The sequence below is a fragment of the Symsagittifera roscoffensis genome, chromosome 1 (genome assembly GCF_963678635.1).
Source record: "Symsagittifera roscoffensis chromosome 1, txSymRosc1.1, whole genome shotgun sequence".
In the NCBI taxonomy this organism is placed as follows: domain Eukaryota; kingdom Metazoa; phylum Xenacoelomorpha; order Acoela; family Convolutidae; genus Symsagittifera; species Symsagittifera roscoffensis.
The window spans coordinates 95,388,880-95,402,041 of NC_087062.1; the positions used below are offsets into that span (position 1 = coordinate 95,388,880).

At 37.8% G+C, this 13,162-nt stretch overlaps 1 protein-coding gene across 1 annotated transcript; it reads right to left on the reverse strand.

The window, feature by feature from the left end:
• Positions 1 to 1,422: 1,422 nt before the first annotated feature.
• LOC134841026 (protein-glutamine gamma-glutamyltransferase 2-like) lies at positions 1,423 to 11,688 on the reverse strand. Its single transcript, XM_063856839.1, has 5 exons — positions 11,017 to 11,688; positions 7,272 to 8,372; positions 4,503 to 4,646; positions 4,134 to 4,219; positions 1,423 to 1,732 (listed from the first exon to the last, which is right to left on the reverse strand). Exons 1-5 carry the CDS (start codon positions 11,686 to 11,688, stop codon positions 1,423 to 1,425), a joined length of 2,313 nt encoding a protein of 770 aa, XP_063712909.1.
• Positions 11,689 to 13,162: the final 1,474 nt, after the last annotated feature.

A 13,162-nucleotide genomic window follows, 5' to 3' on the forward strand; every position in this document is an offset into this window, starting at 1 on the left:
TAGTTTTAAGTTTCGGATTTGTTCGACTGTAGCGTTCGTTTCACCTTTTCAACTTGAAACAGAAAACGAGCATCGCTTTGGTCATCTCAGCTTTAAACACCTCAGCCGGTTACCTCTGCGCGATAAGAAGGCTCATCAATTAGAATTTTTTTATCTGTTAGGCCCAAAATATTTTATGCCTATTTAACAGTTTGGCATTATAGTCACGTTTCTGCCTTCTTCGATAACCTACCCGGGTCAAGGTGTTCAACTAATGTTTTGACTGTCAAGGTCGAGAAGTTGCAGTTTTTTGACTGGAAATCCGCCGCGGATGAGAAGCAGATTTAAGTCGAGCACGAAGTCAAAGCGTACCAAATTAGAAACTGAGCAAAAAAATCTGCCTAGAAAAAACCTCCGACACAAAACTCCAATCAGAAGAGATTGGCTTGTTGCAAAAACAGGAAGATTTAGAATGAACGCTTCAACAATTAGTTTATAAATTAAGGAGGCAAGAATAAGTAAATTTGACTGAACATTAGCCAGAATAAGTAAACTCTACCAAACCAAATATACCTGATCAAAAATCGACAGTTTCAGTCCAGATATGTAAGAAAAAAGAGTAAAATTGGAAAGTTTAATTCGAGACAGTGGAGAAAATCGAGATAAACGAAACGTTTCAAATTTTGGCCGAGAAAATCGAAACTTATCTAAACACTAGGAACAAAAAAAGTCGCACGCATTTTTTGTTGGGTTGAGAAAGTCTAAGCATCCAAAAATTTGGTCAAATATGTACGGAAAAACCGAACGTCGAAACATACCGAAGTTTGGTGGAGACGGTTGAAACATACCAAAGTTGGTCTGAAAAATCAAAACATAAACCCAGGGTAATTCGTGTTTACCTCGTGAAGCTTTCGACTGTTTAAAACCAGTTTTGAGATCTATTTGCAAAAGGGGCAGATTAGTTACAAGGTGAAAAAAATTGATATGCTTAACCAATGATTTTTTAAAGGAGGGGAGAATCGTTACTAGGACTTAGGCTCTAAATTTGCCTCTAAATTTACCTCTTAACGTTTCGCCTCTTTCGCCTCGAAACGTTTCGCCTCTAAATTTGCCTCAAGTTCAATTTTCATATGTTTTTTGGTGTCGAGTCGTGTTACCATTTATTCTCTGGTATCAAGAAAAAACGTTTTGACACCAAGTAAAAGTTTTTGTTGGCTTCATTTTTCTTCGGATGTGTCCAATTTTGTTGATAAGGGGACTAAAAGGTTTTTCGTGGCCCCAAGAAATTTCAAGAATTTCACATCAATTTTGTCATGAAATTTTACACCAAGATTTTTTCAGCATTTTTTGTAAATAATGTTGATGATTGCTTAGATAAGGATTTTTTTCCCTGGTAAAATTGGACGTCAGTTCAAAATAATTTTTTTTAAATACGTAGTTGAGCTATTCGGCTTTCTTGGCGACATCGAGTTCTACAGAACCACACGCAACAGTAATTTCTCTGCAGCCGAACTTCGCAATTAGCATTATATCGCCGAATCGTTTCGGCTTGTACTGCAGGTGAATGTAACACGACTCTCCCGACCCGAGTCCTTTCTTGATTCCGAACGCTTTCGGCTTCATCCTCGGCGCACTTAGTTCAAAATAACAGCCGCTCAGCCCAAATCTAAACTCGTTTATAAAGCTGAGTTTTATGTCCACGGGTTCGCCTTGGTTGTAGGGGGGCTTCGAAATCACTTTGATATCGGGGGGTCTACAGAAGAAGGGAATGGTAACGAAGGGAATGGTCCAAAAATTTTGACGACCTTTTTTTTAGGTCGACTAAATTGGTTTTTCGAGCTCTCCCAAAGCACTGTTTTGCCCCTATTTTGGCTAAATTTTCTGCGCCGAAGGCAATTTTTTGAAAAAACTGTCAAAAAAGCCGTTTTTGGGCACTTTTTGAAAAATTTTGACAAAAAAATCGCGTTTTTTTTTTGGCGCGAGCTCCCCCTCAAAGTTAGTATATATTGGCGCCAAAGGCGCCTTCAGAAAAATTTTAGGGTCGGTCGACCAAAAATGGATTTCTGAAAAAGTATCAAAGGGGGACCCTTTGGATCGGCAGGGGGTCGAATCCCTGACAGGGGGGGGGGGGCGTCCGCCCCCCCCCAAAATCAGCCCCTGCTTCAACAACAAGGCCGGAGTTATCATTCGACGTGTTGGATTTGAGTACCAGAGTTACAAGTGCAGATATAAGTTCACTAAAAGATGCGAACAAATCACTGATAAAGTTAGAGAAACGAATTTGCGCTTCTGTTCCCGGATCTAGGAATGAGCGAATAGAAAACGGTAGTTTTTAGCAATGCATCCCATGCGAATTTGAAGGATGGCTTTTCTAGTGCTTTTGGTCGCATTATTCTGCTTGTTGGTGTCGAAAAGTGCTGTCCACTAGCATGGAAAGCTTCAAAAATACAGCAAGTCGTAAAAAGTACACTAGCTTCTGAAGCCTTTGCGCTCGGAGAATCCTTAGATTGCTCGTATTTCTTGACAAAAATTGATTGAGTAAGTATCGAAGAAAATTGTGGGCTTTTTCAGTTTCATAGACAATAAACCGTTCATCGATAATTTGCGTTCAACGAAGTCTGTGACCAAAAAACGACTGAGAATCGATTTGGCTTCGATAAAACAGATAGTAGAAAAAAAAGAAGTGGTGAAAGTACAGTGGATAAATCATAAATTGCAGTTAGCAGATGTCTTCACGAAGAAAGGTGTGAATTCCGAGACTTTACGGGGCGTCCTAGAGACTGGAATACTTCCAAATGGGTATTTTCATCTTCTGCATGATGGTTGACCAAACGAACTTTCCATACTGCTTTTGCGACGTTTATAATGTATTCATTTTGATTGGCTGAATGCTTATTCTATTTGTCAATTGAGGTGCTACAGGTACACGCTTTCTTGCGCTTGCGTTAATATAATCACTCCCGCCATTTGGCCTCCACTATGCGAGCTGTGTAATTAACTAGGTGCCTTTAAAGTCTTTTGATTGTGATTATCTTCCTCACTAAAGAGAAAGAAAGGAATCTGTCAATGTGAATTTGTATTTCAGGTCTGTTGTATTTGGCGGGCTTTAATTTACAGCAATACAGAACTCTTCTGAACAAATTTTCAAGATCAAATCAAAAATTAGGCTTTCTAACGGTAAACACTTTCCGCTTTTGCATTCAATCATCCAAGAACACATATTTTTTCATTTATTTTCTCATTTAAAAGTCTCCAGTATGAACTCGTAAGGATCCCAAATCCCAAACTCACCTGTGGACCATACTTGTACATAGACCCAATATTTCACGGTCACTAAATCGTGTACTAAATAATTATATTGGAAAAAATCCAAGTAAAACAGTTTTTTGCCAAGTCTAGACGCTAGTCAATGTTCGGATAGCTTGCTAGTCAGCTAAGGTTTTTCTAATTGTTAAATCACTTTTTTGTAGGGTACCTACCCGATGAATACAAAAAAAAATCTTTTGATTTCATTGAATGATTACACTCGTGCGGAGTGAGTGTACGAAAGTCAGTGGATCTTCCGGTGAACAGTGGATCCAGTGCAATATTTGCGACACATGGTTTCACAATTCCTGCTAAGGATTTCCTGTCGACCTCGTACCTCAAGTTGATAAATAAGCAAGGGTACTTCTTTTTTGCTTTTTTTTCTGTTTTTTCGGAGAAACATGCAAGAAAAGTTACAAAAATGAAAAAAATTATTGCATAAACTAGGTGAAATTCGACCAGAAAGACCTGAAAAGCAGTTCATCAACGAATTGTTATTTGGAACAGTTCATTGAGAAAATTGACTTTGGAACGATTAGTGGTGTTAATCGTTCAGTTGAACGTAATAGGAGGAATCAATTCGGAGTGACCAAATACTTTTTCAAAAATTCGTTCAAAATTAAAGACACGTCACGATGTTGAATTTTCGCGACTACTGAAAAAGCGCGAAAATCAGAACAATTTTTGCTGATAAAAGCAAGACGGATGCAGATATAGCCAACGGCAGAATTGTAGTCAACGTTATTTACAGAAGAACACTCCTCGTTGTAATGATTGTACAGCTACAGTCGTTACAAACCAATTTCCGAGAATCAGGAGGGTGTTTGGGAGGAATTTGCTACCCTTACCTGGTCGGCAACAAGACCGCTCTTCGTCCAGATTCGGGAAAAGATTGTGAACTGATTTTTAACAATTTTTCGCTTCCAGCAATGGCCTGAATTGAATTTTAATTACCATCAGTTTCATTTTTCGTTAATGAGAAGCTAAGAGTTGAGGGAAAGGGTTGATCCATCTCCAATGGATGTGCATTTTTTTTATCTACTGTACAAAAACAATAATAATTTAATCATTAAGTAGTAAACCTGTTTTCAGGAGTGAGCTTGTGGTCTTGGGATACTGAGACCCAGCCATCAGCTCACTATTTTGGCATGTAACTAAAAATGAGTCTGACGTTAATTTAAAAAACAAAAAATGCAGCGAAAAAGAAGGTAACTTACCTTGCTTATCAACTTGAGGTATGAGGTCGACATGAAGTCTTTAGCAGGAATTGTGAAACCATGCGTCGCAAATATCGCACTGGATCCACTGTTCACCGGAAGATCCACTGACTTTCGTACACTCGGCACACGAGTCTTCTCCAGCTAGAGTCGAGCCAGATCTGCCGCATCGAACACCGCATCAATTGCTCAAATTTTTTATTCACACCGAAACTATTAAATAAGTTTATCACAACCATTAGTGTGTACTGACCAATTTTCTTAACGATTATATGAAATATGACATCATCGACTACCAAAGCATCAAAGAGATCCTTACGAGTTCATACTGCAGATTTTTAAAAGAGAAATTCAATGAAGGAAATTCGTGTTCATGGAGGATTGAATGCAAAAGCGGAAAGTGTATAACGTTAAAAAGCCTAACTTTTGATTTGATCAAAATCTTGAGAGGGATCCTTTCCCCTGGATATTTTCTAAAATCTTACTGATTATGATTATGATTTTTTTTATTATGATTATGATTACTTGTAGCAGCTGTAATGCCGTAGAATTTTTCTCGTTAAATCTAAATAGGAAAAAAGCTGGTTGTTGATGAGGGCGTTCAGCAGTGCCAAAGTACAACAGTGCCGAAAAAGGCGGGGGAAATTTCAGAATAATTTTAACGCGTTTTCCAAAGAGCGGGAAATTACTGACGCTAATTATCAAAGAAAATCACTCCAATTCTGGCGCCAAAATGTCTGCAACTGCCAACTAACAATTACTTTAGGGCTAAAATGTCTTAACTGCAAATTTTCTTGCTCAAAATTTTTAAGTGTCACTTAAGATTATAAACGTTTGCCGTTTAATTTTTGATTGCCGCACTTAATATGTTGAAACTTGTTCATATTTTTGGCGCTGTTGAACTATTTTTTGTTTCGGTACTGTTGTTGGAACGGAAGTCGTTTCCAGTGGCAAATTACTTGGGTACTTCAAGCTTGATTTCGTCCCAGTATGGTGAAAAGAGTATAAAAAATGGATAATACGCCAGCTTACTGGGGATGAAACAATAATCTGAGCTTCTAAAGAAGCAAACTTTTTTTATAAATACTACACATTTCTGCTGAATTTTCATAAATTACACAATACTGCATGAAAGCAGCTGCATCGACCAAGTAATAATATGTTTAAAAATGTTTAAGGCTCCTCAAACATTTTTCAAATTAGTTTCAAGTTTCGGATTTGTTCGACTGTAGCGTTCGTTTCACCTTTTCAACTTGAAACAGAAAACGAGCATCGCTTTGGTCATCTCAGCTTTAAACACCTCAGCCGGTTACCTCTGCGCGATAAGAAGGCTCATCAATTAGAATTTTTTTATCTGTTAGGCCCAAAATATTTTATGCCTATTTAACAGTTTCGCATTATAGTCACGTTTTTGCCTTCTTCGATAACCTACCCGGGTCAAGGTGTTCAACTAATGTTTTGACTGTCAAGGTCGAGAAGTTGCAGTTTTTTGACTGGAAATCCGCCGCGGATGAGAAGCAGATTTAAGTCGAGCACGAAGTCAAAGCGTACCAAATTAGAAACTGAGCAAAAAAATCTGCCTAGAAAAAACCTCCGACACAAAACTCCAATCAGAAGAGATTGGCTTGTTGCAAAAACAGGAAGATTTAGAATGAACGCTTCAACAATTAGTTTATAAATTAAGGAGGCAAGAATAAGTAAATTTGACTGAACATTAGCCAGAATAAGTAAACTCTACCAAACCAAATATACCTGATCAAAAATCGACAGTTTCAGTCCAGATATGTAAGAAAAAAGAGTAAAATTGGAAAGTTTAATTCGAGACAGTGGAGAAAATCGAGATAAACGAAACGTTTCAAATTTTGGCCGAGAAAATCGAAACTTATCTAAACACTAGGAACAAAAAAAGTCGCACGCATTTTTTGTTGGGTTGAGAAAGTCTAAGCATCCAAAAATTTGGTCAAATATGTACGGAAAAACCGAACGTCGAAACATACCGAAGTTTGGTGGAGACGGTTGAAACATACCAAAGTTGGTCTGAAAAATCAAAACATAAACCCAGGGTAATTCGTGTTTACCTCGTGAAGCTTTCGACTGTTTAAAACCAGTTTTGAGATCTATTTGCAAAAGGGGCAGATTCGTTACAAGGTGAAAAAAATTGATATGCTTAACCAATGATTTTTTTAAAGGAGGGGAGAATCGTTACTAGGACTTAGGCACCCAATGGGGGATATAGTTAAAGAGATCCCAGTTCTGTACCATTTGATTTCCATGAGATGGATTTTGATATTAGTGCTGTTTTCGAAATTTTTTTTTCAAATTCAGAAACCATTCTTCAAAAGTAATAGTATCGAAACAAGCATAACTAGATTCACCTCAACTTTGTTCGTTTCGCCTCTAAATTCGCCTCAAGTTCAATTTCCATGATTTTGGTGTCGAATCGTGTTACCATTCATTTTCTGGTATCAAGAAAAAACGTTATGACACCAAGTAAAAGATTTGTTGGCTTCATTTTACTTCGGATGTGTCCAATTTTGTTGATAAGGGGACTAAAAGGTTTTTCGTGGCCCCAAGAAATTTCAAGAATTTCTCACCAATTTTGTCATGAAATTTTACATCAAGATTTTTTTCTGCATTTTTTGTAGATAATGCTGATGATTGCTTAGATAAGATGTTCTTTCCCTGGTAAAATTGGAGGTCAGTTCAAAATAATCTTTTTTTAAATACGTAGTTGAGCTATTCGGCTTTCTTGGCGACATCGAGTTCTACAGAACCACACGCAACAGTAATCTCTCTACACCCGAACTTCGCAATTAGCATTATATCGCCGAATCGTTTCGGCTTGTACTGCAGGTGAATGTAACACGACTCTCCCGACCCGAGTCCTTTCTTGATTCCGAACGCTTTCGGCTTCATCCTCGGCGCACTTAGTTCAAAATAACAGCCGCTCAGCCCAAATCTAAACTCGTTTATGAAGCTGAGTTTTATGTCCACGGGCTCGCCTTGGTTGTAGGGGGGCTTCGAAATCACTTTGATATCGGGGGGTCTACAGAAGAAGGGAATGGTAACAAAATCACAATTGATGCCTTCGTTCGGACTCAACAATTGACAAGTAACAAATATCTTTATTGAATAACTCGCACACGCGAATCTTCGATACTTTATATATTCTACTTTGCCTTTGAGAGCATTTTCTTTCGATACTTTCTGCTTATGGAAATCATGTTTTGCAATTTGTCCTATAAATTTTCCCACGTTTGTCGAGACAAAAATGCAGATAGAAATTTTAGCTTCGGCAGCTGCGCCGATTGCCTCTGTCGGTGTAAATTCAGCCGAGTATTGGAAGTCGTTTCCGATCGCAACATACTCGGGAACTTTCAGCTTGATTTCGACGCTCGGTTTTTTCCCCATCAGATGTTCGTAAATAACAAAACTAACACCTGGGTTCACTGCTTTGATAATTTCAATTTTTTCTTCCGTAGAAATTAAAGCTTCTTTCTTTTCAGCTTCCAGTTTGTAAGTCGAAATTAAGTTTTCACTTTCTTCGCTCCCAATCTGTTTTGTTAAAATTGCCTTCCCAATTTTTAATTCGTCAAATTTGATTAGTTTGCCGAACTGACCGTCTCGCTCTCTTCGCCAGTACGAAATATCCGAGTTCATTTCGGAGAACAAATAGGCCACGTCATATGGTAGATGAAACGCCCCTTCTTTAATAGCCTTGACGGGCGCTGGACCGGCGATAGACGACCCCTCCGCCATTTCCTGGGGGGTTGGGTCGATAGCTTGCCAGCCACCGTAGCCATCTGGAAGATCATTCCGACTCAGCCAAATCTCAGCCCATACATGGAAGTTCCAAACAGAATCCAAACTCTCAAATATTGAATTTCTGTCATTTTTGACACAATTCGTTCTTATAGTGTGAAAACCTTGAAATGTGGAGCACCTTGAGAAACGCTTCTGCTTAAGGAAGACCGCTCGAAACGTTGTTCTGATAGTAAATAACCAACATAAGTATTGTCTCGCAGACAAACTTATAATGATAATAATTATTCTAAATTCGTTTACGATACGGGGCAAAAGCAAATTCTGAACAAGGATAGCCGGTTGCTGTTCAAATAGCACTGAATATTCCGACCACATTCATAAAAAAAAACAAAGATAGCCAGTTGCTGCGTAGGACAGCGTGTTCCGACCATGTTCTTTAAAAAAGTTGTCTTTTTTCAAATTCATCACGAGGCCACCTTGTGCACTGTATAGGCGCGCAATTTGGTGTTTGTATGTCTCTGAAACCCAGAAACAAGTCTTCAATCAAGTTAAAGTTTTGTTGCAGCAATAAAAAAAAACGAAAGAACAAAAGAAGCTCAAAGAGAGCAACCTTGTTGCGGAATCCGTTTACAATTAGCAAAATACACACTTTGGCCTCGTAATTTGAGAATCGCTTTGTTTTAGCGTGGTGTGATAAAAGGATGTAACGAAGCTTAGAACTTAGGCATATTCGGCAGTAAAACTGGCAAATTGGGCATTGATTGTGTCAAAAATTGACAAGAAAAAAATACTTCAAAAAAAATTTTTCTTCAATTCGTTTTGCAGATATTTTTTAAATGTTTTTTAGATGTTTATTCCCAAGATTGCGCTGACAAGCAAATTGAATAAAATTTTACTGGAGTGAACTGAAAATTCATGGTTCATGTTTCTATAAAAAGTCTGCTCGCTTGCTTTATTCGCTCGAAATTGAAAAAAAAAATCAAAATTTTAAAACAATTTTTTTTTCTCAAAAATAGAATAAATATTTTTATAAAATTGAAAGTTGTTTGAATCAGCGCCAAAACGGTATTGTTATGATATATCACTCCTGTCATTCCGATGATTACCATTGGTAACTTCTCTTGGTTGAAAAAGAATAATAAATTTCGGCAAAATTACGACTGAAAGGACTTTAATTTAAGATATTACTCAATCCAGTCCAATGATTAGATGTGATACCTGACTTTGCATGGAAAAAAATAAAACACCCCTAAATACAAAGTTTTTCCTCCTTTTTAAGTGGCGGAATAACTACAAAAAATACGAACGCGTAGAACGTCAGTAAAAAGAGATAATTGACCAAGATTATTTTCAAAAAACAAAAACCAACAAATTCAGAAACAAATATGACTTTTGAAAACTTTTTTCTTGCTAAGGAAGCGTAGTTACTCAGGTATTTCACTACTCAAGTGAAAACTTCAATCTAATTTTGAGCAAGAAAAGCGATCGATTAGGACTCGCTTGAAATATAATTAAAACTCAAAAACTTCAAACTGGTTTCTCTCAATATTGTGACCGATAAGTTTTTGAACTTTTTCTAGTGTTTTTTGAATCTTGACTGAAAAGTTTTTAGGTTGATATACGACTCGACTCATTCTGATGACTGTTTTAGGTTCTTAATTTGGCGTAGAAAACAAATAAAAGAGAAAAAACTATAAAACACCCGATGACAAAATTCCTCCCCTCTTTCAAGGGGGCTCGGAAGAACTACAAAAAATTAGAAGTTGTAGAACGTTTGTAAACTGACAAAAGCGCCCATTATTCTTTTAGAAAAAAAACAACGTTTTTTTTTTAAATTCAGAGCTAATTTTATAAAACTTTGTTGATTTTTTTTGCAGAATAAATTGCTGACTTCTTAATTTTTTTTATTCCTACGGAATCGTAATAAATTGGACGTTTTACACTTGCTCAAAATGAAATCAAAACTTAAAATAAATTTAACCGGTTTTTCTTAATACTGCGACAACTTCTTGAGCTGAAAGAAAAATAAATAATAAATTGTAGATTATTTCTGGTAATTTACTACTGTTGCCACTAATGAAAAATCATTTTGTCAGTATCAGAAGGTCATCGCTGCAAAAATAAATCGAGGAGTCTTTGCGCGTTTTGCTTTTTCCTCTTTTTCCCACGTTTACCCTCCTCTACATTTGAATATCACGTTTTAAAAACATTTTTAACTAAAGAAAAAAATGACCAATTTTGGGGTAAATGTTTGGTTTCGAATTTCGCAAAATATTTTTCTCATAATATTTTTGGTAAATCGCTATGCAACATATGTTTTCATCACTTTTTATCGAATCTCAACCCAATTTGAGAAAAAGGCGTTTGAAGTTTCAATTTTTTTAAACCAGCAATGTAGTCGTTCATTGAACACATTTATGAAAAATTTCGGAAAGTGGTCAGCAAATAGACAAAAAAGAGCTTTGCTCAGCAAAATAACTCAGTCTGGAATGTGGAGAAATAAGAGAAATGGACTAGGCTTAGACAGGCTGCAAAGCCTTTCATAGATCCTCTGCGAATCGCAGGAACCACAATTATTGATTAATTATTAGAATCGTACTCTAAAAATGTACACAATAAATATTTTTTCGATTCTAATTAGCTCACGACGTGTCTACTTATGACTTATCTACTTTACTACGTAACCAAAACTTCGAACCAGAACCTAACCAGAACTTGAAAATATATGACAAGTAAACAGAAACTCAACCTTGACCGATCCGTCATGCATAATTTCCCACTCACAAATATTGGTACGATTTGAATCGTGAAACGAGAAGTTGTTCGTCACCGGGCGACTTGGAATCCCGAGAGCCCGAGTTATAGTTACGAGGAGGGCACTGAAAACCCAACATTGTCCATAACTGATCTGCTTTCGAGTTCTGTAAAATCTATTTAAAATATCAACTGAACTGTGCCAGTGTTTAGGGTCATACCCTCCGGTGTATGGTTCTTGCCAACGGCCATTAATGACTCCGTCATCGTCATGATTAATGATAGAACACAACGCGCGTGCAATGAACACTGCGCTGCATTTAGCCGAAGTACTCAAATTAGACTTGTCAAGAAGATAGAGAGTGATATCAAGAATCCGATGTTCAAATTGGCCGAAAAACCATGGATAGCACATTTGTCCATGCGTATAAACACGGCCACTTTCGTTAAGCACATACTCTTTTCGCATCGTTTCGTCTTCTAGATACACTTCATCTTCGGGACACCAAGGGTTGAACAAAACCCTTAAATCTTCACGATAGTCGTCGTGGTCGACTCGGATTTTAATCAGCCACAACCCAATTATACAGTTAGTAGGCACATGCAAGCTATAGTCAATTTCACCCGTTTTTTCTAGTCTCCAATTACCACTTTCCAGAGTATCCATAGTCAAAGTAATTTCGACCATATGTCGAGGTGGTTCCGTATTGCACTTAGTGCTGTATTTACTAGGGATATTGTACAACTTCAAGCGTTGAATATCTCCTGATGTAGAAAACTTGATAGCAAATCCACGCCGAACAATTAAAAAGTTGTCGTCAAAAAATGAGGTAAAATGAGCAGTCCTGTTTTCAATGAAGTTCCAGTTCACGATGTTTCCGCTCCTTGAGCCAGCGGGTGATTTGCTTCTGGGCGTTTTCCTTGTTTTGTGAGTCAAATAGGTATTGTTTTCATCTAAACCGAACCACCGTTGGTTTTTCTACAGTCTTTTTCCCATGAGATTTTTTGAAAACTTTTGTCCCCTTGTGCAAAATTGAGCCACGACGTCTGCTCTCTTACCGATTCCCGACCACCGAAGATAAAAAAGAATTTTTGCGCATCAACTATTGATTTTAACAAGTTAAGAAAAAAGACCACGCCTGATTCGTAATTTGGTAATTACAATATATGCAAAAAACTTCAAACCAATTAATTTAATGTCAATTTCACGCAGGGGCATATTTAGGGGGGGGGGGGAAGGGGGCAGGGGGGATTCGAACTCCCTCAGAGGGATTCGAACCCCCTCAGGGATTCGAACCCCCGCCAACCCAAAGGGTCCCCCCTTTGGTACTTTTCAAGCAATCCATCTTTGGCCGACCGACCCTAAAATTTTTCTAAAGGTGCCTTGGGCGCCAATATATACTAATTTTGAGGGGGAGCGCGCGCCAAAAAAACGCGTTTTTTTTTGTCAAAATTTTCCAAAAAGTGCCCAAAAACGGCTTTTTGACCTGTTTTTTCAAAAAAATTGCCTGCGGCGCAGAAAATTTGGCCAAAACAGGGTCTTTTTACTGCTTTGGGAGAACTCGGAAAATCAATCTGATCGACCTAAAAAAAAGGTCGTCAAAATTTTCGAAAATTTTTTGAAAATACGCCCCCCCTCGAGAAAATCCTAGATCCGCCCCTGATTTCACGTTTAGTAGCAAACACAGATAGCGGGGGAAACGGTACAGGAGCAAAAATGCAGACCGTACTTTAATGTTTTTTTTTAAGTTCTTTTGCGTGATTTCCCCCTCCCCACCGCGATCATCTTTGTTCGGCTCTTTTCCAGTTCCTCCCCCCCCCCTTTCAAAATACCGAGTCTTATGTTCGTTTTACGTGTTATTACGGCTAAATGCGTGATGTTACGCTGTAAAGTATGAAGAACAAATCTGTTCAGAATTGTCGATTTGTTCACCACGCCAAATTTCATTGCACTGTGACAACGTTCAATAGACTTTTCAAAATTGAATTTGAAAGGGGTGAAACTGGAAAAGAGCCCTTTGTTCCCCGTAATACAAAAATCTAACTGTGATGGCCGATGGGGCTTTACTTTTTGCGCTTTTTGCCAGCCCTTCATTTGGTTTTTTGCTAATATTCGATTCAGGGGTGGATTTAGGGGTACT

Bases quoted from the DNA above. Each gene is read 5' to 3' on its own strand.
- LOC134841026 (XM_063856839.1), bottom strand. From the start codon at position 11,688: ATGGATACTCTGGAAAGTGGTAATTGGAGACTAGAAAAAACGGGTGAA. The intron at 8,373-11,016 runs GTTGAGTTTCTG...TCAATATTTGAG, and splicing joins TGCATGACGGATCGGTCAAG to AGTTTGGATTCTGTTTGGAA. The intron at 4,647-7,271 runs GTAGAACTCGAT...GCTCGACTCTAG, and splicing joins TTACTGTTGCGTGTGGTTCT to CTGGAGAAGACTCGTGTGCC.